The sequence below is a fragment of the Carassius carassius genome, chromosome 3 (assembly GCF_963082965.1).
Source record: "Carassius carassius chromosome 3, fCarCar2.1, whole genome shotgun sequence".
NCBI lineage: Eukaryota > Metazoa > Chordata > Actinopteri > Cypriniformes > Cyprinidae > Carassius > Carassius carassius.
Window position 1 is genome coordinate 14,212,318 of NC_081757.1, and position 24,474 is coordinate 14,236,791.

Below are 24,474 nucleotides of genomic sequence, written 5' to 3' on the forward strand. Positions count from 1 at the left end.
CCCCTGTGTTTCTGACTCTTTTTTTACAAAATGAGACCTTGTTTTGAATTGCCTTGGTGAAAATAGATTAAAAATCTATAATTCAGCAGGAATGGAGTGGAATTTTAAATTCAAATTGGTCAAATCTGCAGAGGTTCCTCTTAAGAAGTGTTTTAGGAGTCAGGTTTTATCTCTGTTGAGGTTTACAGCACTCAGATTTCAGGACAGTGTGTTTACTTTGAGCTCTGTGTTGTTGGGATGAATTAAAAAATAATCTCATCAGATTAGAGAATCAGAAGTGCTTAGCCTGACTCATTTAAACGGCTTCGAGCACTGTGGAGTGACTCTCCTGTCTGACTGTTACCTGACCACACACACTGCTGACAATCAGCTTCCATATATCCATATGTTTTCTCAGCAAAGATTAGATCCCTGGAGTTAAAAGGTCATCTTTGAAACAAAATGAAAATATTTTTAATGAAACCTTACAGAATTCTGTCCCTCCATTGAAGGTCAATTTAATAAAATGTTGCTGCCTCAAAACTCTCATAAAGGCATTACAATTGTAACTTTGATGTATTGAGTGGTAATCCAAGTTTACTTAAGAGACAAAATACTTTTACATGTTGAACAGATTTAATTTAGGATTTTATTCATAAGTAATATTAACGTTAGTTTGCTAACACACCTGATTCAGATAATCAGCTTGTTAGAAGTGAGCTCCGTGCTTGAACTGTGTTCCGATAGACTTGGTCGCTACACAGTTTTCTTATCTCCCTACTCCCTGAGCAGGGGAAATCAGTTCACTCATTCACGAATTTGCACTGTGCAACATCTTTACACACGGATAAGTGTGACATCATATACCTCTCTAAATAAATACAATTTAAATTCACTTCTCGCACACTTTGAATGGAACATATACGTTAACTTGAATCATGGCTGAATATCCTGTGATGTCCACTTCAGGGCTCTTACGTTTGAATAGAACAAACGTCTGAAGCGATAAGAGAAATGTGCAGAGCAGGGGCGCAAGGACTGGAATTGAGAACCACTGCTCTAACTGGATGGATTCATAGTCTGAAGCTAAAATTGGACTCTGTGCCCATCTTACACTACATAATTTTCTGTGAAATCTGTCAACTCAGATCTTCAGACTGGGACTGATTTTTGCCATCTAGCGTTGACTTGTCTAGACTGTAAATCTAAAAAAATGAGTGCAAAAGTCATGTAGTGTATTCCAGCCTTTATCGTACCAGTCCTGTCCTTGCCTCAATTTTCACACACTCATAGCAGGGCCATTTTTCTGAAGCCTGAACAGTTTGCTGTTCTTCCGCCACCAAGGACAAGAACCCCTAGGCCTCTCTCTCTCTGTCTGTCACATGGCTCACTGATGGGCATTTTTCTCATAGTCGGGGCCCCTGCTGTCGGCTCTTACAGTCCGATGAATCTAGCACCTCTGACCCTACAGACACATTAAAGGAATGTGTGGATGAGGGTCAGAGGACGGGATCGAGGCATGGTGAGATTTTGAGAGGTGGATGCCTTTCAAATAGGTCAGATCCTCTCACAATAAAGCCTGACCGTGAGACAGAGGGGAAGAAATGGGGGCATGAACTGAATATTGCCCCTGTGCCAATTAGGACCATGACTGAGATGCTTGCTAAGCAGCGTGGTAAACAGGTCAGAGGGTTAAACTGTGTTTTCAGTGCAGATATGTTGGATGTTTAAGTGTGATGTATAGTGGTTTTAAAGGAAATATTCCTTATTTGTTTATTTTGCTGGTGTTATAAAATGTTTTCTTATTATAATATAGTATTGCTGACTTATATTGACATATAAATAGTTTTCCTGGTTCATTTAGTGAAAAAATGTTAGTGTTTGAGTCTGTTTTGAAACTCTCAGAGCTACTGTAATAATTGATCCAGCCTGGCATCTACAGTACAGGAGAAAAGGAGCAGAAGCACAAACCATTCCCCTCAGCTCAGGGTTAGAGCTATAAATATTATCTGCTCTTTCTCTCCTTGACTCCTTGTCATGGCTGATCATCCCTCTCTCTCTTTCTCAGCATCTATCCCTTCTGACTTATACCAGCGCAGCTTGTTCATGTTGTAGCAGTTTGTTTGTATGATGTGTGCATTGAAAGCGGAGACACATGAGTGGGACAGCTGTCATCTAATTAGTCAGACAAGAGAAGCTGAATGTCTCAGGAGCCCAGGGGATTTTGGGCAGGTGTTTTTATAGTGATCACATCACCCTGTTCTAATTGTTGGTGATACGGTGTTATGAATTTATAGTGTTGTCTGCATTCCTAAACCTTATTGTGAACAACTTATTTATGTGTGTTTAAATTTAGTTTTGACCTTGTAATTGACCCTGTTAGACTACAGTAGTGTCAATAGGCTTTATTAATCACATGCTTTTATTAGGCAAATGCTGTAAACTTCTATGAAATTTCAGTGATGAAAAAAGAACTGTAGCTGCATTTGCACTGTTTTTACAGGCTTCATTTATGTTTGTGTGCTATAATGAGTATAGCTCCTGTTGATATTGGCTGTTCTAGTCATTGGATTGTTATTTCAGTTCTGCATGTGTCCTAGTCAGCTTTGCAGTACTGTTTAGCCCTCTGGTAGCCTTTGCTCAGACCAGCACACACACACATACAGATTTACTTCAAGCATGGATAGCTGGTTTGGTAAATATGCTTAAGTCCTGCAGCTCATAGAGGTCAGAGTAAAATCACCTCCTCACAAAGAGGAGAAATACCTGCTGATACAAACTCATTGTATGTGCTTAGAATTTGTCCCAACTGATTGCTTTCTCTCTGTCTCTTTCTCAGAGTACAACAATGGAGGAAACTGTGATATGGGAACAGCACACGGTGACTCTTCACAGGGTGAGTGTTCCACATTGTCTTTTTTCATCTTCACACTTGGTGCTTCAGTTTTATTCCACTCTTCATTTTCCTACTTCACCGTTCCTCATCCAATGTCCCCAATGTTTTTCTTTCTTTCTGGGATAAACAATATATTGGAACATTATATATAGTTTTTTTGTATCTAATAAGTAACATCTAAGTAGTATCTAATGTTGATTTTGGCCATGACAGTTATTCACTCATGTGTATTATGGGTAATAACCAGAATATTCATATTACTGCATCCCTACTCTTTCTATTTGTCTTTCTTTCCTCCCTCTTCTCTCTTCTCTTTTGGTATGGCTAGTTACAGGTCATTGAGTACACAATAGCCGATCCCCCAGATGGCAGGAAGCAGTGTGTGAGAGGAAAAAATGCCTGCTCTGCTTCACTTCCTGTTCCTTTTCCTCTTCCTGCATGTTCATAGGCTCAAACCTATCTAAACCAGAGTCTGAGAATGAGTCAGTTGGGCACAGTATTAAGCTCCTCCTTCTGTAAGAGCTGGAGTACAGTGGTCACTCACACACATATTGGATCATAACCTGATGTCTGTGTAACACTTTAGTTCAGTCAGTCCCATTTGTTACCGCTTTTCTGATGTACTGACAGCCTCGACAAAATAACAGGTGTACAAGTGTTAAGCCTTTTACTGGGGTCTTTTTTCATAGGTGGAATCTCTTTAGCTGTCAGACCGCTCCTGGCTAACAGTATTACATAGCTGTCTTTGTTACTATCCGCAAAATAAACAAGGCTGTATTTTTCCCCCTGTGATAAGTGAGTGAGTGACGTGACATTCAGCCAAGTATGGTGACCCATACTCAGAATTTGTGCTCTGCATTTAACCCATCCGAAATGCACACACACAGAGCAGTGAACACACACACACACTGTGAGCACACACCCGGAGCAGTGGGCAGCCATTTATGCTGCGGCGCCCGGGGAGCAGTTGGGGGTTCGATGCCTTGCTCAAGGGCACCTAAGTCGTGGCATTGAAGGTGGAGAGAGAACTGTACATGCACTCCCCCCACCCACAATTCCTGCCGGCCCGGGACTCGAACTCACAACCTTTCGATTGGGAGTCCGACTCTCTAACCATTAGGCCACGACTACCCCAGATGGCACATTGTACATTGTATGTGCTCCTCACCTGCTCAGGCTCTTGTTATGATTTATAGCTGTTTGTGTTTAGAGGAAGGCCAGATGGTTTGGATTGCAGAGAGAGGTAGAACAGACCAGTGTGTGTGTTTGTGTGTGTGTGAGAGAATGCCCAGTCACACCAGGAAAGGCCTCTGGCCATCTATCTGGAGTCTGTCTGTCACTCTCTACCTCTTCAGGCTCCTCTTTCTTTTTTTTTGTGATTGGTTGAGGGCAAATGTGAGAGCTCAGAGCTTCAAACACCTTATGCAAACGCATAACACACACACACACACATACACATACACACACACATACACATACACACACACACACACACACACACACACACACACACACACACACACACACACACACACACACACACAGAGTAACCTACATATTGGTCTTAATCATTCTATTCCATCTAATGTAATGTAATTATTCAGAGATGTGCTGTGAATTCAGAGAGCTCACTCTGCTGCGTGTATGTTCATGTCCTTTGCAGGTGCCAGGTTTTGGGTTTGGAATCGCCATCTCAGGGGGCCGTGACAACCCTCATTTCCAGAGCGGAGAGACCTCTATAGTGATCTCAGATGTGCTCAAGGGGGGACCAGCAGAAGGGCTTTTACAGTAAGATATTTAATATTTAGGATATTCAACATTTAAAACGGATTTTAATTAACAGTTAGTTATTTAAGTGAAAATAAAATTTTTATTATTTAATATTTTTAAGTATATATAAAAATGGAGCGTCACTTACTACACAGAGCCGTAGTTCTCTGACAAGCTATGAAATATCACATTAATAATCGCATGCGATTCCTCTGCGATTATGACGCGATATTGCGTAGCTTGTCAGAGAACTACGGCTCTGTGTAGTAAGTGACGCTCCATTTGAAAGCAGGTGGTGGATATTTACTGCTAATCAAAGAACCGGCTTTACTAACGAGACACGCATGACAATCACATGACAATCATTATTTATATATCTGTGTGTATATGTTATAATTTTATGTAATTTATATAACTTATACAATTTACTTTTAAATCTCATATAAACAATATATACAGTATATCTCTGTGTATGTGTTTGTGTAATTAAAAAATTTATGTAATTATAGCATATACATGTTAATTCTAATTAATTAAATAAAAAAATCTGTTTGTTAAAATATTTATATTAAGAAATCATTTAGATTTTTCTTTTCTTCACAAAAATATATATATATTTGTCTGCAGAGAGAATGATAGAGTGGTGATGGTAAATGGTGTCTCCATGGACAATGTGGAGCATGCCTACGCTGTTCAGCAGCTGAGAAAAAGTGGAAAGAATGCCAAAATTGTAAGTTAACAACAGCATCATCCATCGTACATTGCATCAGTCCTGTACAACCTTGAGTCTTAACTGGGCTACAGATGTGAGTAGTGGGCTTTGACGGAGGATGGAAGAAGTTGAGGGAGGCAGGACGGGGAGGTGATCAGTCATGACTGAGTTTACATTAAGCAGTGAGGAATGCTGAGAGTCAAGCTGCAGTAGTGCAAAGTATTTGGCTTTGAGAGCGTACAGGAGCTGTTAGTCAGTGTCTAGACACTTTCTATATATTTTTTGTCCTCTCTGAAGAGACATAACCTTTAGAGCTAGATTTTTTAAGTGCAGAGTTTGATCAGTACTTCAGAGTTTCTGTGATACGAATGATAAATGACATAATTGATGAACATAACAGCTGATACTGATATAACTGACATAATTGATAAATCCACACTTTAAATTAAGATACATAAGAAAATAAAATGCACACTTAAGATATTCCCCAAAAACATATGAATATGTAATATAATTAATTGTATTTAATTTGGACTCTGAGTGCAATTAATGGCCTCATTTGATCACAAAATGCATTGACCAGTCAGAATGAATTATTCTAGAGAGCTGTGTAATAATGGTATATAACAGATGATTGGCTATTGCCCTTGCTAATGTTAATATATTAATATACTCTATTATTACCTTTTAGAAAGTAAATCTTATTCATCCAGTTGAAATGTCAATATATTGCCTGTTCAGACTATCCGCAGAAAGCGGAAGGTGCAGATTCCTGTAAGTCGAGGGGGAGACAGAGAGACTATGTCAGAGCGAGAGGAAGAGGAAGACACTGAGGAGGATGATTATGAGGGACCAGCACGTGCAGGGGGAGCGAGCGGAGGCACTAGCAGAAGAAACGAGCGCAGCGACAGCACCGGAAGGAGGGACCATAGTAATTCCCGTGAGAGGAGCATTTCCCCTTGCTCAGACAGACGATCAGTTGCATCCATTGTCCCGCCACGTCCTTCCAAAGTCACACTTGTCAAGTCCCGCAAGAATGAAGGTGGGTGGAGCTGTTAAAAATTGGAGGACAGACCTCTTAATTACTGTTGATGGCTTTAACAGAGGTCTTGGCAAACATATTAGAATGTTGTAAACAGGTGAAATGCAGGCTGTTGTACATTAGCTAATAGCTGTGATTAGTCTACTGGCAGAAATACCCACAGGGTGCTTTCAACAAGAACAAAGCTGTAGTAAGTTACTCAGTAGCCAGATTTATCAGTCACCCATTAATTCAAGTGGATTATGTCTCTTATTGTTCATTCCTGTGTGTATTTTCTGTTGTGCGCAGAATACGGCCTGCGTCTGGCCAGCCACATATTTGTAAAGGACATTTCTCCCGAGAGCCTTGCAGCCCGTGATGGCAACATACAAGAGGGAGACGTCGTCCTGAAGGTATGAGAAGTGGTGTCTGGGATGGATCAGAGATGGTTTCAAGAAAAGAAGAGAACTGGATTGAACAGTACCAGCGGTAGTTGCTGGCACCCTTACTTGGCCTGAAAAGCTTTACCAGTGTTTTTGACCCTTTGTTTTTCTCTGTCTTGATTTCTCTGTGAATGTTTAGCTGTTTAAGTCGTTGATAACAGATGAGAAATTGTGAACATTTGGCTCCCTCTAAACTCATGAAAACTGCTCCAAGTTAATCAATCATGCTCTCAGCGTTTGGCTTCCTGTATATGGACTGCCCACTGGGAACATTCACAATGATTGACAGGCAGAAAGCACCTCAAAAGCCTTCTCATTGGCTGAATGAAGAATCTGACAGTTGCTTGTGGTCACTGTTTATTCATAAAGACTAGGGCAGATGAGTGTGATCACAGCTTAGGTATTTTTATCTTTCAGGGATATTTCCATTAAGGCACTTACAGCACCTTTAGGTACAGTAACTTTAAGCACACTCAAAATTAAATTTGTTTAATTTTGACCCTCATTCTTAATGTTTACATTATGATACTTTAATTTCTAATATCTATGTAAACTATTTAATTTTTACTAAAGAATGTAAAAAGTATCATCTGACTGACTAGTTTTAGCTGAATAAGATCTCTCTATCTTTCTGTGATTTCTATGTGAGTTTATGAGCTGTCAACAGCTGAATGAAGTTAGAGCTTACTGAGTGGAACAGAGAGAGCCCAGAGAGCACTGGAGTGAAATTGCAGTGCATCGAGCACAAAGCCAACAGACTTGTTGCAAATCTCTGTAAATGAAAAATCAGGGACAGCATTTTTTTTTTTGCTGCTGCATATACACTACCATTCAGTGTTTTATTTAGCAAAGATTAAACTGTTCAAAAGAGACATTTCAAATCAGTTCTATTCCTTTTAACTTTCTGTTCATCAGTTCATCAGTCACAGAATCCTGAAAAATATGTATCACAGAATACGTACGCATTGTAACACCGGCACCACTGATTTCAACTTTGATATCAGCATAGTAGATTGATTTCTGATGGTTTCTGATGTTTTAAATAGTAATAGTATTTTCTAATATTAATGTTTTCTGTATTTTTAATCAAAATAAATGTAGCCTTGGTGAGGAGTCACAAGACACTTCTTTCCAAAAAATGATAAAAGTCATGCTGACATTAACAACTTTTGAACCGTAGTGTATATTGTTGGTTTATTTGCATGTTGCTGTGTGCAGGGCTAATCATAGAGCTAGGAGAGTTTATAATTTAAAAATGCTTAATTTATCAACATAAGACCTTTGTCACTTTTAAGCTGTGTTATTCAAAATGGCAGACTTGTGTATCCATAGTGCATCCACAAAATGGTGTTCTTTTTGTTTTCCCTCTCCTCTTCATGTAGATCAATGGCACAGTGACTGAGAACCTGTCTTTGATAGACGCAAAGAAGCTTATAGAGCGATCGAAAGGCAAGCTGAAAATGGTGGTGCAGAGAGACGAGAGGGGGACACTCCTAAACATTCCAGATATGGACGATAGCATTCCCTCAGCTAATTCAGACAGAGATGGTGAGATAATCCTAGTTAAAAATGTACATCTGAAAATAATCTAAGATTAGACGTAAGGTCAGACATTAACGTAAGGCTTTATATTTTGCATCATGTTCATTTCATGGCTTTCTTGTCCTTTTTAATTTTCAGTTTCCTTGTAGAATTTTTGTCTTTTTCTAAAAGTCAGTCAACTTAGACTAAATTCACACTTGGAGATCATGATTTGTTTCAACAGATATTTCAGAAATTCATTCACTGGCATCAGATCATTCCCATGAGCGCACCCGTCTCAGTCGATCCCATTCCCCTGACAAACGCTCAGAGCCCTCCGACATCTCCAGCCACTCTCCACAGCAGATGAGCAACGGCAGGTAAGAGACGCCAGAAATGCTTACATAAACCAAACAAAACCTCCTCAAGTTTCAAATATCCCTTCATTTTTCCATTAGTGCCCCTTAATTCACTGCCGTGGTTAACGTCACGCTGTGGATAGAGAGATGCATGCAGGTCACATCTCAGCTACTAGCAGGTTCAGATGTCAGCTAGAGCAGTAAATCTGCATCCATCTGCCTAATGACAGAAGAGTGCTCTGATTGATTACTGGTGCTACGAGATATTTTCTCACTGCTGAGCCTGCTTAAAATATTATTATTAATCGTATGAATCAGAATAATCAGTGAAGCAGATTTGCACACTTACAGCTTTAAGAAATATCATACTTACTGTCACTGATTTGTGTTTGTGTGAAATTGAGTTGTTGTTTTTTTTTTCGTTTTCTTTTGCTTGCAGTCACAGGAGAGTGTAAGTGTTGGTCATAGTGCAGTGAGCTGGCTGACTGTAACTCAGTTTGACACTACAGTAGAGCTGAGCTCATGTAGCTGTCTTAACTAACGTAGTAGACGTGCTCTAGCACTGTAGACGTGAAAAGTGTTGACAGCAAGTGGTCTGATGATTTATTTCAGTGTTCTTTGTGTGTACGTTTGTGTAAGAGATAATGAAGTACAAGATTCAGTGTTTGGATATCTGTTGTATGATGCTACAGACTAGTAAAGTACAGTATGTGCAAATATGCAAATATTTCAAATTAATTAAAAAAATATATATATATCAAGAGGCGACTTGTTGCCAAAGAACTTTACTATGACTAGTTTAATTTATCACCTGAGAACGTGACATGGCAAATTTAGTGAAAGTGAAAGTGACGTGACATTCAGCCAAGTATGGTGACCCATACTCAGAATTTGTGCTCTGCATTTAACCCATCCGAAATGCACACACACAGAGCAGTGAACACACACACACACTGTGAACACACCCCCGGAGCAGTGGGCAGCCATTTATGCTGCGGCGCCCGGGGAGCAGTTGGGGGTTCGATGCCTTGCTCAAGGGCACCTAAGTCGTGGTATTGAGGGTGGAGAGAGATATTTGTTGAAAGTAAGGTAAACTGGCTTGGTGCATCACAAATCTAATATATACGCATGCATAAACACTAGTCCTTTACCAAAAATTACTCTGGTAACCACAGTTTTTACCAAAATATGTACTAGTTGTTGTACCAAAAAACAAAAACAAAAATCACAAAAACAAACATATCAATTTATTGTATTGTGTACAAAAAAAATTATTTTTGTTTTATGATTTGAGTCTCAGTAATATCTTTATCTTCATTTTGATATGTGATTAATTGTTCAGTTAAAAGTTGTGATTTAATGTGATTTAAAATTGATAGACAGCCCTAAATAAAACTGGATGAAAGATTCTCATAAATAAATTAGATTCATTTTAATTATATAGTCCACTATGTCAATAACAGTAGTAATGATATTATGTTATGGCATAATGGGGGAAACTGTGGTTCCCATGGTACATTTTATAAGTAGTGGATGGAGGCCAAAGGAAATCATGAGAGATAAGTAGAGTATGTAAAACAGATGGAAGTAAGACCGAAAGATCACGAGATGGTGTTTCCAGGAGTCTTTGAGTATGTAAAGAGACAAGGATGAAAAAGATGACAATGTCACAAGGTGCCAGTCCTTTCCCAGGGGATACGCCATTTTTCTTGGCATTAAAGCAGCTGCTGGCTACATCCCACATCCCCACACTGCTGCAGGCTGTATTTTAATGAAATTTCACACCCCGTGTCCCCACACATCCTCCACCTGTCTGTCTACAGCAGCGGCTCACTTAATATCTGAACTCAGATTACACCTCATTATCGGCTCTCTCACCTCGACAAGACACTGATGCCTTTCAAGTCTCAGAAAACTGCCACAGCTCTAACAATTTCTAGTGTGTGTAGTCTGCTTTAAACATGTGGACTAGAGCCCTGCACGGGCCTCAAATCTAGGCCCGAGGCCGAGACGCTCAGGCCCTAGCCCGACCCGTGTCCGACAGCTCATCAGAATTATCAGCCCGAGTCCGACACGAGCCCGTGTTTTTATTTATTTATTTATTTTATTACACAGCAGAAGCCTGCCCTATTTGCAACAATTAAAAAAGGGGTCAGTTTTGTGTTATGTTTCTCTTCATTTCTTTATCAAGTTAATTTAGAAAAATGTTTGGAGCATTTTTTTTTTAATGAAGATTTCCGTTAATCAGCCGAGCCAACAGCGAGTAGCCTAAAACATATTTAATCAATTAAGCCTCTCAAATGAACGCTAATACTTTACTTGGCTACAATAAAATCCATAGATATAAAACACTTCAAGCATATCACACAGACAGTTAGTTTAATATATGTTTATTTATTAAACCACAGTGAGTAAAATAAAAAAAAAATTGAAATACTGAGGCAGGCTCGCAACAGCGCTCGCAAACGAAATGAGAAATAAGCTACAATCTATACAAATTAAATTAATTAAAAACAAACTTGCAGGTTATCTTACCTCAAAAATGCACCACAGAACATGTCCATTCTTTTTTCCATTAGTTTCCAACAGTTAAACGAAAATAAAGTCCAGTCAAATGAAAAGTTAGAACAGTCTCTTACAGAGCATCGTGGAGAAAAAGAATAGCATCCAGAGTGGAAGGTTTTAACCCAGTCCTCCTCTCTTCCATCACTCTTCCCGCTGCGCTGAAGACACGTTCACTGCTGCTGCTGGCGGGACACTAAACACATTGCGAGCCAGTCTTGACCGTTGCGGTAGCAGGGTCTCGTGCTGTTTCCACCATAGCAGCACATCTCGTCCAACACCTTCCATGTTGTGATTGAGGCGCATGTATTGCTGTACTTCATCGTCGTCATCCTCATCCTGCTCCACAATGTTTTCAAACTCGGCCAGCGCTCTCTTCTTTGCTGCGTGGCCCGCAACAACAGGTGCAGACACAGAAATGCTCGCCGCTGCATGAATCATCATTTTATAATTATTAGATGGCCAACTAGGCTATGATTAATATATTAATTTAGAGGCCTATAATAGCTACTACTACAATAAGTGGATATAAGTGAAGTATAATCGTGGGTCGCGCTGACGGAAAAGCGTGTGTGCGTGCGTGAGTGCGTGCGTGAGACTGTCATGTCATTATAATTATAACGGGTAGAATTATCAGATTATGAAAGTTATGAGGTTATGAAATGTCTATGTTTGTTTTTCTATCATCGACGTCAACTTCTCATTATTATTTTTTTTATTAATGTCTAAAAATATAAATAGAAGGATAACCCAAAAAAGGCCCGAGGCCCGGCCCGCATGTGAGCTATAACGTGAAAATTGGTCCGAAGCCGGGCCCTAGGGGCATAAATAAGTCGGGGCCCGTTGGGCTCGGGCTGAAATGCAGGGCTTTAATGTGGACAGTGTCTGTAATATTAGTAGAATCATTGATCTCCACTGAATGATAATGAATATAAAGATGCTAGAGCTAAAGTCAGTTCAGTTTTCATTTTCATTTTATGGCACATTTCTTATTGTTCGAAAGCAGATTTAAAAAAAATATATAGTGCCTAGCAAGACCCCCACTGAAGTAAGACTTGATAATAGCAAGGGAAACTCTCTAAGATAAGTATGAAGCCTTAAGACTTGCACATATTTAAACTAATGTATGTTGTTTTATAGTTTTTTTTTTTTTTTTTTGCATGGATACATTAAATTGATCAAAAAGTGAAAGAAAATACATTCATGATGTTACAAAAGAGTTCAAATAAATGCTGTTCTTCTGAGCCTTCTATTCAGCAGAAAATCCTGAAAAATGCTTTCAACATTGATAATGTTTCTTGATGTTGATGTTAATGTTTCTTGAGCATGAAATTGGCATATTAGAATGATTTCTAACTGGATTACATGACACTAAAGACTGGAATAATGGCTGCTAATGTATCTAATTCATCACATAAAGAAACGACAATTTATAATATACAGTATATTAAAATAGTTATTATAAATTGTTGATATATTTCACAAGATTGCTTTTTTTAATGTATTATTGATAAAAATGAAATGCAGCCTTGGCATTCAATTATTACTAAACAATTATTAATGTGAACAGATTTAATCAAGCCACATTGTATAAATATAAACTGGCTGGTCTCTTATCTGGATGATTAACAGGACTGGGCAACATGGGAATGCTCTAGGGTCCTCCTTCAGCACCACAAAAATGGATGGTCTAAAAAGTATTTTACTGGACTTGGATTGCTGGATTTGGAGGCATTTTGGGGGATGATGAACCTTTTTGTCAGTGAGCCAGGTTAATATCTCAGAGCCATGCATCACTCACTCGCTGTTGAATAACTGCTCTGTCTCCACACAGGCCGAGGGGCTCTTTTCTCACCAGAATGCTCCCGCTGTAAGTGCTGTGCTCTGTACACAGTGCATAGTTTTTGTAGATCGAGTCTGAGTGCATGGATATTAGGTTGATTTGTTGTTTGTGATCGTGTTTTCTGTGCAATTTTGTCATAGTCCTTTTAATGTGTGGGTCCTGTGTTCTATATGCACAGTTTGGTTTGTAAAATGCACTTTTTAATGCATTTGATGTGGTGCATTACAATGTGCTTGTAGTGAAATTAGCATGCATTCTGTCACATTGAGCTGATAGCGCAAAGGTAACTAGCTCTGTATATATATGTGTGTGTGTGTGTGTGTTTGTGGAAACTGACAGTGGGTGTCAAGGCTGTTATGCAGAAATGGGCCTGAATTCATTTTCCTGCATGTGTGTTCATTAACCTTGGCACACAAGAGACAACACAATTCCCTCTGAAATTTGCATCACCAGATGGGTTTTTCCTCACTGTACAAGCCACAGAGATGCACTCTCTCTTCACTGTTTGAGCTGTCAGCTTTTTAATCTATCTCCTCTTCATAAAGTTTCTCAAGAGTACTTAAGTGTGTTGATTCAGTGTTGTTTCTGTATTAGGTTAGGGTAGGCAAGTTTATTTATATAGTCTAGGTTTACATTCCATACACAATGGTAATTCAGAGTGCTCTACATAAGCATCATAAAAAATAAAAAATAAAAAAAAATAATCAGCTTAAATTCAATGATTTAAAACTACTTGGGGAAAGAAAGATTAACCTACATGAATCAGTTAAATGGATTAAGTCATTTAAAATCAAGAAAAAAAAAAGGAAAGAAAAACTAAAAATAAGACAAATTTTAATTAAATGGATTAATTTGTCTATTAGTATTTTGTGTATATTTTACATTTTAAAATAATGTGTTAATGAATAATTTTAAATTAAAGTTTAACACATTTTTTGTTTTTACTTGAGATATTCTTGAAGGTGGATCCAGCTGTGTGTGGCATAATAACCACTGTGTGTGCAGTGAGTGGTCTTTATTTCTTACTAACTCAAACGTAGTGTTGTAATAGGTTTTCTAGGTTTATAGCATGTTCGATATTGCATATTTACAAAATAATTCCCCTGCTGTAATTCATACGTAAACCAGAATATTTTCCTGCTTGTAATAGAAATTACAGTTCAATGGCTTTTCTTGCTGTGTAATCACAAGAAAATAGTCATAAGAATAGTGTTCAGTTGGGGGGAATCTTTTTTAATACACATATATAATACAACCCGAATTCCGGAAAAGTTGGGAAGTTTTTTAAATTTTAATAAAATGAAAACTAAAGGAATTTCAAATCACATGAGCCAATATTTTATTCACAATAGAACATAGATAACGTAGCAAATGTTTAAACTGAGAAATTTTACACTTTTATCCACTTAATTAGCTCATTTAAAATTTAATGCCTGCTACAGGTCTCAAAAAAGTTGGCACGGGGGCAACAAATGGCTAAAAAAGCAAGCAGTTTTGAAAAGATTCAGCTGGGAGAACATCTAGTGATTAATTAAGTTAATTGATATCAGGTCTGTAACATGATTAGCTATAAAAGCTTTGTCTTAGAGAAGCAGAGTCTCTCAGAAGTAAAGATGGGCAGAGGCTCTCCAATCTGTGAAAGACTGCGTAAAAAAAATTGTGGAAAACTTTAAAAACAACGTTCCTCAACGTCAAATTGCAAAGGCTTTGCAAATCTCATCATCTACAGTGCATAACATCATCAAAAGATTCAGAGAAACTGGAGAAATCTCTGTGCGTAAGGGACAAGGCCGGAGACCTTTATTGGATGCCCGTGGTCTTCGGGCTCTCAGACGACACTGCATCACTCATCGGCATGATTGTGTCAATGACATTACTAAATGGGCCCAGGAATACTTTCAGAAACCACTGTCGGTAAACACAATCCGCCGTGCCATCAGCAGATGCAACTAAAGCTCTATCATGCAAAAAGGAAGCCATATGTGAACATGGTCCAGAAGCGCCGTCGTGTCCTGTGGGCCAAGGCTCATTTAAAATGGACTATTTCAAAGTGGAATAGTGTTTTATGGTCAGACGAGTCCAAATTTGACATTCTTGTTGGAAATCACGGACGCCGTGTCCTCCGGGCTAAAGAGGAGGGAGACCTTCCAGCATGTTATCAGCGTTCAGTTCAAAAGCCAGCATCTCTGATGGTATAGGGGTGCATAAGTGCATACGGTATGGGCAGCTTGCATGTTTTGGAAGGCTCTGTGAATGCTGAAAGGTATATAAAGGTTTTAGAGCAACATATGCTTCCCTCCAAACAACGTCTATTTCAGGGAAGGCCTTGTTTATTTCAGCAGGACAATGCAAAACCACATACTGCAGCTATAACAACAGCATGGCTTCGTCGTAGAAGAGTCCGGGTGCTAACCTGGCCTGCCTGCAGTCCAGATCTTTCACCTATAGAGAACATTTGGCGCATCATTAAACGAAAAATACGTCAAAGACGACCACGAACTCTTCAGCAGCTGGAAATCTATATAAGGCAAGAATGGGACCAAATTCCAACAGCAAAACTCCAGCAACTCATAGCCTCAATGCCCAGACGTCTTCAAACTGTTTTGAAAAGAAAAGGAGATGCTACACCATGGTAAACATGCCCCGTCCCAACTATTTTGAGACCTGTAGCAGAAATCAAAATTGAAATGAGCTCATTTTGTGCATAAAATTGTAAACTTTCTCAGTTTAAACATTTGCTATGTTATCTATGTTCTATTGTGAATAAAATATTCGTGATGATTTGAAAGTCTTTTAGTTTTCATTTTATTAAAATTTAAAAAACGTCCCAACTTTTCCGGAATTCGGGTTGTATATAAACTATAAAAAGGGTTGATTTTTATAGTGGTTCAATGCACAAATGCACATAGAAACATTTCAGTGAAACTGTAACAGGTCACTCGAGAAACAAATACTGGAGAATGTGTGATGGATGTGTTAGTAAAGAGAAAACCAACAGAGCAAAGGAGAGCTGGGATTTATGTAGGCCTTTTTGTGTGTGTGTGTGTGTATTTTTGCGCATGTCCAGGGCATAAGAGATTTAAGATAAAGTACACTACTAGGCTACAAGGACAAGGTCTCTTTTTTTGTTATGACAAATTTAATTTCTCTGCAGAAATCTGTTTGTTTTTACTGATTCAGCTAGCATAACATTGCTAACTGTTCATTTAAGAGAAAATGAATATTTCAGGTGTGGTCTGTTTCCTCTCTGAGTCATACTGTAGCAGCCATGTGACTCTAAAATCTACCCATAATTCTAGAGTGCAGTCCTGATCCTAAACTCATACACTTCTTCAGCTTTCGGTGTCTGTACACATCCAGAAATTAGAATGAGCAACAGAGAGAAGTTGTGATGCCTCACAGCATTTTACATTTGTGTGAGTTGTGTTCATGTTTACAGTTTTAAAAGAAAAGCTCTAGAATCTGTCCTAATTTTTAGTAAGAGAAAAATTAAACCATCTGACCTAAAGCAGTTTAATGAGCAATCTTTATCTCTGCTGTTTTCAAGCACTGTTGTGTTCATGAGCCTTCTGTTTTGTTTCCATTTAGCATTTGTTTTTTTACACACTCTTCCTTCAGGATGCTCTCATATTCAAATGGAACAAATACAATGTCTGCTTTGTTCTCAGAAACTTGTATACAGAACATGCTGATCAAAATCTTATCTACAGTTTGTGAAATGCCACCAATGTTTTTGAGGTCTTCAGTAACTTGCCCTACAGGAATTTTTGCTTGCATCATGGTGTCTGCCTCTGCCACCTCTCTTTATTTCATAATATTTATGTGTTTGATAGTGTTTTTCAGTAATGTATCTAGCCTATCTTTTAGCTGTTTATGCATGTAGCAAGGTGATTACAAATGAGTGGTTATTTAATACACACATGAAAATATTCTTTGCCTTATACATTGTAGGCAAAAATCTTGATTTTGAAAATAAAGTAAATGTCAGTGTTATTTGTCAACTACTTATAAGCAAAGACAAAATCAGGCTCAGATTGTAACTGTGAGCTTTGTGTTTTTGTAGCCACAGGAGTCGCGAGGAGGAGCGCATCTCCAAACCAGTGGCGGTAACCACTCCAGTTAAGATGACGGAAGATGCCCTTTTGGTTCCGTCCACAGAACAGCCCGGGGACAAACAGATCCCTCCACTGCCAGGTTGGGACTTTCACCTCCAGACTTTCAACTGTCCTTCTGTCTTTACTTCTGCTCTCCTTTTGTCCTATCTTTCCAGTCCAGTGGCGTGTGGCAACTTTTTATATGATGTGGCAATGTCACCTTGTTGTTTTATTTTTTATTTTTTTGTTTCATGTCCATGTGATGTCTACTAAATAGGCACATGAAACATAATTTATCTAGCACATTAATTAAACAACCAATGCTACAATATTTTTGCTTAAGTTAACAATTTAAGTCAGGTTCTCATGTTTCTAAACATTTTTAGATTACTTTTAATTAACAAGTTAACCATTAACCATAAAATTTTTTAATGATTAATACAGTGTTAATACAAAAAAAGTCATAGAATGGGCCATAGTTTGATCTTCCATAAGGACAACAATCCAAAACCTACATCAATATCAACACAAAAAGGGGTCACTGAGCACAAAATCAAGCTTCTGCCATGGCTGTCCCAGTCTCTGACTTGAACCCTATAGACAAGGAGTGGGGTGAACTGAAGAGAAAAAGCACCAACATGGAGCTGTGAATCCGGACGATCTGGAGAGATTCTGTATGAAGGAATGGTCTCTGATCTCTTATCAGGGGTGTTCTCCAAATGCTTCAGGGATTATAGGAGAAAACTCAGAGCTGTTACCCTGGGAGAAGGAAGTTGCAATAATTGGGTGTCAATAACTGTGGCCAACATGAACTAGAGAAAGCATTTATTTCACAATGAGTTTTTACCCTACTTTCAATTGTTTTATTTCGATGATGGGTTGAAATTTTGTGACACTTATCCTATGGCTGTTTAATGTAATTCAGGTTAAATTTAAAATAATCTTGTCAATTAACGGTTAATAATCGGTTAACGACTGTTGGTTTTCGGTTAGGAGAAATAACTGAAATAAACATCACTACTTCTAATAAAATAAAAGCAACAGTAATAGACACAAATTTTGGTTCTTTGATATAATACTACAAACTCCACAAACTTTTGTTATGTCCATCAATTTCCACTTACTTTGTGGATTTTGTTACAAACACGAAAGTCAGATGTTATTGCTTTGACAGAGTAGTAAGCCAATTCACAGCTCTCTTTAATGTGACAGTTCAGCTATATTTTACAGCAAGGCAAAATAATGTGATTTACATAATATTTGTTTGTATATCTATTCACACATTTCCACTGATCAAAATCTGACCTCTCCTCTATTTTTCTCTCTGTACCGTGCTGCTGTTTACTCCATTCTGTTCTGGAATGCCTTAATCTGACCTAGCTTCGGTTTGGTTCTGCATGTTCTTTTTGGGCTGAGTTATCACCTGTTTAGAGCTTGTTCTTAAAAAAAATATGTTTGTTACATCATGGTCAGAGACTAACTGAAATGTGTGTTTAGAGCCAAAACCAGTGTATGCACAACCTGGGCAACCTGATGTTGATCTGCCAGTCAGCCCCTCTGACGCCCCTGTGCCCAGTGTTACTCATGATGACAGCATCCTCCGGTCAGTGTTGTGGTTTATTCTGTACTCGCATTGTGCTCCCGAGTGCCTTTTCTAGTGAATTGAATTTGCTAGCAAAGTAAACTTTCTGTATTATTGTACAGATGCATGTGTACAGATAATTAAAAACTAAGCCAGTTTTGTTCTCTGTTACCAGGCCTAGCATGAAACTGGTGAAGTTTAAGAAAGGTGAAAGTGTAGGATTGAGGCTGGCAGGAGGAAATGATGTGGGGATCTTTGTGGCTGGTGTGCTGGAAGACAGTCCTGCTGCCAAGGAAGGCCTGGAGGAGGGAGACCAGATACTCAGGGTGAGGACTGTCCTTTACATTCACAACTAGATACAAGTAACATCTTTAAAGGCTTTAAAAGTGAGGTCTTTTGATATGGATCTAGCATAAATTTATTAGACCTGTAAGACAGATATTTTTGCTTACTGAGCTTTCTGACCCTGCATAAACAACAACGCAGCTGACATGTTCAAGGCCCAGAAAGGTAGTTAGGACATCGATAAAATAGTCCAAGTGGCATCAGTGGTTCAACCTTAATTTTATGAAGCTACAAGAATACTTTTTGTGAACAAAGAAAACCAAAATAATGACTTTATTCAACTATTTCTTCTGTTCCGTGTCAGTCTTTGACGTGCGTTCACGAAAGTACCACAACAAATTACTTTGCTTGTAAACAAGGTGTAGCACATACAAGCTACATCAGAACACTGGTTCCTGTGTCAACAGCATCTCACAGATGCATCGTGGTACTCTCGTGACAAGATGTCGACTGAAATTGTTAAATAGTTATTTTTGTTTTCTTTGCACTCAAAAAAATATTCCTGTAGCTTCATAACATTAAGGTTGAATGACTGATGTCACATGGACTATTTTAATGATGTCCTTACTACCTTTCTGGGCCTTGAAAGTTTCAGTTGTATTGCTGTCTTTGGAGGGTTAGAAAGCTTTCGAATTTCATCAAAAATATCTTAATTTGTATTATTATGATAAGACAAGGTCTTACGGATTTCGAACAAACATGAGAGTAATTAATAACAGAGTTTTAATTTTTGGGTGAACTGCCCCTTTAAGGATCAATATCATGTCCTCTTAGTGTTTGCCTAATTAAAGCTGACATGTGTATAATTTTGTTAAAAATGACAAAATGTCATAAAAGTAAATTAATTTAGCTAACATTAATAATTTATAAATAATATAAAATAATATTTTTTTAATTTAATTTTATAATATATAATCAAATGTCAAACAATTTGGAGCCAAACTGTTATTTTAGTTTTATTTGTTGCCTTTAAATCATGACTATGATATCATTGACATTCATTGTTTGAAAACATCACATGTACAGCACATACAGCAGCATGCTTAATCATATCAAAGAAATCTTAAGAATGCATGCGTTTGATTTATTTTTTATTATTATTATTTTTTCTACCGAACATCTGCTGTTTACTAATCTCCATGCTGTAACACTGTGTAACATCTCACTTTTTCTCAGAAAAATATGAAGACACTGTGTGACCCCTGTGGCTGTGGGCAAAAATAATCATGACACACTCCTGCTCTGACTCAGTGCCTGTCTCTCCTCTGTTTCCAGCTTTCCTTTGTTTAGCCTTCGGCCACACAATGGCGTTCATTGTTTAAGTCAAGCCTCCAGTGGTCTTAAGCTATTATCAGTTGCTATGTGTAATACAGATACTCTTAAGTCAGGCTCATTTAGAGTTGTTTACCACTGAGCACATTTTAATGAAACATGGATTTGTTTCTCTCCCACACAAGTCCCAGAGCAGTGTGCGTACTGTACACACGCGTGGATGAAAATTCCCGTCCCTGCTGCACAAACACACACTCCTTAGATTCCAGGCAATGCCCCACAGCGAGACTCCCAGCTCATTGTTTTTCCCTTTCCATTTTGTCAGAGGTGACTGCATGTTCACCTCTACTCTGGATTGTGACTTTAAGATAAAGTAGAAACAGAAAATGTGGATTTTCTCTCTCTCTCCTTCTCTTTATTTCTTTTTCCACTGTCAATAAACAGTGTATTGTTAAGAGTATTGCACCGCAGAGATCTAAAGCCTGTTTTCTTCTTGCACTCCCTCCTGTTCATAGGTTAACAATGTTGACTTTGCAAACATCATTCGTGAGGAAGCAGTGCTGTTCCTGCTCGATCTGCCCAGAGGTGAAGAGGTCACCATCCTGGCTCAGAGGAAGAAAGATGGTGAGCAGATCCATAAGCGTTTTTCACATATCGGTCGTGTTTGCCTATGTTCACAAAGGAACATGGTTCTTTTTGACTCAAAGACCCCCCCCCCCCCCCCCTTTATGGACAATATTTGAAAGCCCTCCTGTCTAATCTAATGTGTATCTCCAGGAATTCCAATGTTTTATTAGGCCTTTTGGTATTTTGCTGAGGCCCCTTAGTGAGCTCCAGCCTCCTGGTATAGAACCACAGCCTCCTGGTATAGAACCACTGGTCTAGACTATTTAACTCTTATTGGTCACTCGCAGCATTCAGTGGTCAAATGTCTTAAATACATATATGTTTCTCACATATCTGCAAAAGTATATCATGTTTCTTATATCAGTCTGTTGCCTTGTTCTTCTCACATAATTAAATTTGAATTGGCATTTTATGTCCATTATTTATTTGGTAAGTTCTTCTATAATAAGTGGGATAATGTGCTATCAGCCAGTTATTAAGGGTGATTTAAGACACTTCTGCTTCACATTGGGGGCACAATCATCTTGTCTGGCTTTATTTTAATAATCTCCACCTGACTGTGTTATCCCTTTTTTATATAAGTTGCTCTGTTGTTTAGTTAAGTAAAATTCTAAGAAAAATGTTATTATAAAGGTATTCCCTATCACTTCCTGCTGACCATCCAATTAATGCCATATCCTCTAGTGTACCGGCGGATAGTGGAGTCTGATGTGGGTGACTCCTTCTACATCAGAACACACTTTGAGTATGAGAAAGAGTCTCCATACGGGCTGAGCTTTAATAAGGGAGAGGTGTTCAGAGTGGTAGACACCCTGTACAACGGCAAACTGGGCTCCTGGCTGGCCATCCGCATTGGGAAGAACCACCAGGAGGTGGAAAGAGGCATCATTCCCAACAAGAACAGGTTATTACTCAATCATGCACCAGCAGTACACAAACACCTGCTGTAGACATTATATTGATAGTATACAGATTAGTAGATCATACTGTATATAGATACTGTAAAAGTTATTTTTTCTTTTCTTTTTAGTGATCTGTATTGCATGGCTGTCTTTATACAGGTCTATAATCCTAGAGAGAATCAAAATTAAATCTATTTTTAACTAAAGCTTGTTCTGCCATCTTCTCGTCAGGGCGGAACAGTTATCAAGTGTACAGTATACACTCCCCAAAACTACAGGCGGTGACCGAGCTGACTTCTGGAGGTTCAGAGGTCTGCGCAGTTCAAAGAGGAACCTGCGGAAGAGCAGAGAAGATCTGTCAGCTCAGCCTGTTCAGACCAAGTTCCCTGCCTACGAGAGGGTGGTGCTTAGAGAAGGTATGTATCTATCTCAGAGAATGATTCACAATATGACAGTTATTAGGTGATATTAGAGAATTTGATTTATTATAGCTTTTTTATCATTTATCAGTATCAATATTGGATGTATATTGACTGATATTGTACATTTATTTATGCTAACCCCCCTCCCTCCTCCTTTTTAAATTTAAAGGACCTTTTCCTCTCTCTAGTGGTGACTTAAATTAACATGTAAAACACTAATAATTTAATAATGCAAATTTCAAAAAGATATATTTTAATATTCTATATTTAATATTTTTTAATACTGCATATAATAATAATCTGAAACTAAATTCCGTTATATTTCAAATGCATTTTACTTAATTTTGAATTTTTAACCATACCATAGAACTTGATAACACTTCATTTTAAGGTGTACTTATTATTATAATAACAATAAAATATGCATAATTACATGCAAGAAACCTTAAGCAAAACCCTGAGTACATGTATTACTCATTAATTAATATTACTCAGTATTTAAATGTATAATTACACTGGAACAAGGACACCTAAAAATAAACTGTAACCTAGAACTTAAATATCGGTCATTTAGTAATCTGATAATAGCTATATTTCTGTTTTGTTTAAACTATAACAGAGCTGTCTTTTTCCCATTATAGCTGGGTTTCTGAGACCTGTTGTGATCTTCGGGCCGATCGCAGATGTGGCACGAGATAAACTGGGGAGAGAGGTGCCTGACCTGTTTGAGCTTGCAAGTGAGTGTCCATTTGTTAACACACATGCCTTGATAAGACTCAGCGCTTCAGTTTTCTAATCCACCTACCTGTGCAGCATACTTGAACAGTCAGACTTGAGCAGTCCTGCTCTCCAGTTTCAGTAGTGCATTTCAAATTCAGCTTGTAAACTGATTACATGAGTGGCCACTGGCTTTATTTACATAACCTTGTTCCTGTATGACTGTATTTGCTTTTCAGAGACACAGCACCCAGATGGAAGGGAAAGTACGTTGCATACAGTAGTCACATCAGCTCACTCCATCAATAACCATAGTTACTACAGGCTGTGCATTATTATGGCATCCCTTATTTTAGTCACACCAAATCGACACCGCTTGGAATGTTAACGATGAAAAAAATCCAAGATGTGTTCATGCTATCGACAGCTCCAACCCCCCCAACCCTTCAGTCATGCTTGAGAGGAGATGAAGGCACATTGCTCATTGATTTCCCCCATCCCAAGCACCTGCTTCCTGTGTTATTTTGTGATTCTTTGGGCTTTTTTTGTGTTTCTTTTTTGCTGAAAAGACTTCCTGTAGTTGCTGCTATTGTAGAACCACAATATAGTTAAGGATACAGATGCAGGCTTGCTGTCTTACTGGAATAGTTCACCCAAAAATGAAAATTCTATCATCATCATTTACCCCAATGACTTTAGAGAGATTTTAGAGAGAAAGAGAGAGATTTTCATTTTGATTGGAACAATATAAGGAAAAATAAATTATGCTAGAATATTCATTTTTGGGTGAATTATCCCAATAATGTATTGGTGTCAGGGACCATCAATGGCTCCTAAAGGTCAAAGCACACTAGGTTGCACTCTTTGATGTTAAATGTTCTAAAGATATTCCAGGCCTCGTCTTAGTCACTGTGGTGTACAGATGCTCCTCCACTTGATATAATGAATATTCACATTTCGATATCTGTAATAAATTAATATGCATCGTACCACATTGATGTATGGAACATGTGAACAGTCTGCAGGTGTTCATATATTGTGTATGCGGGCGCATGTGCACATCCATGTTGAATTGCCTCCTCACTGTATGCTTTGAGGGGTGAAGATGCTGAGGGACTGCATGAGAGGGAGCCAAGGAAGTATATGAGGGCATTACTATGGATTATGTTTTCTCTTGTGTAGAGAGTGAACCCAGAGATGCCGGCACTGACCAGCGCAGCTCGGGGATCATACGTCTTCACACTATCAAACAGATAATCGACCGGGTGAGATCTCACTCAACACATACAAAGGCACAAAATGCAATGCATGAACTCACTCTCTCTGAATTACACTACTGCCTCCTGCTGGTGGATTATGGTACAGTCTGTTATATAGCTGGACACTTGAGAGTCCATGAAATCTAGA

At 38.4% G+C, this 24,474-nt stretch overlaps 1 protein-coding gene across 14 annotated transcripts in view; it reads left to right on the forward strand.

The window, feature by feature from the left end:
• Positions 1–24,474, forward strand: part of tjp1a (tight junction protein 1a) — a 141,407-nt gene that overhangs the window by 102,534 nt on the left and 14,399 nt on the right. For 7 of the 14 annotated variants that reach the window (XM_059530101.1, XM_059530090.1, XM_059530094.1 and 4 more), the window contains 17 exons: positions 2,819–2,875; positions 4,539–4,663; positions 5,273–5,375; positions 6,099–6,399; positions 6,688–6,791; positions 8,204–8,369; positions 8,587–8,722; positions 13,098–13,133; positions 17,170–17,300; positions 18,698–18,803; positions 18,958–19,108; positions 20,915–21,023; positions 21,711–21,930; positions 22,160–22,344; positions 22,992–23,087; positions 23,307–23,333; positions 24,250–24,332. In XM_059530101.1, the coding sequence (XP_059386084.1) occupies positions 2,828–2,875; positions 4,539–4,663; positions 5,273–5,375; positions 6,099–6,399; positions 6,688–6,791; positions 8,204–8,369; positions 8,587–8,722; positions 13,098–13,133; positions 17,170–17,300; positions 18,698–18,803; positions 18,958–19,108; positions 20,915–21,023; positions 21,711–21,930; positions 22,160–22,344; positions 22,992–23,087; positions 23,307–23,333; positions 24,250–24,332 (2,127 nt within the window). In that variant the 5' untranslated portion in view covers positions 2,819–2,827. The remainder of the gene's footprint in view (positions 1–2,818; positions 2,876–4,538; positions 4,664–5,272; positions 5,376–6,098; positions 6,400–6,687; positions 6,792–8,203; positions 8,370–8,586; positions 8,723–13,097; positions 13,134–17,169; positions 17,301–18,697; positions 18,804–18,957; positions 19,109–20,914; positions 21,024–21,710; positions 21,931–22,159; positions 22,345–22,991; positions 23,088–23,306; positions 23,334–24,249; positions 24,333–24,474) is intronic. The other 7 variants (XM_059530096.1, XM_059530097.1, XM_059530104.1 and 4 more) reach the window with 3 other exon arrangements.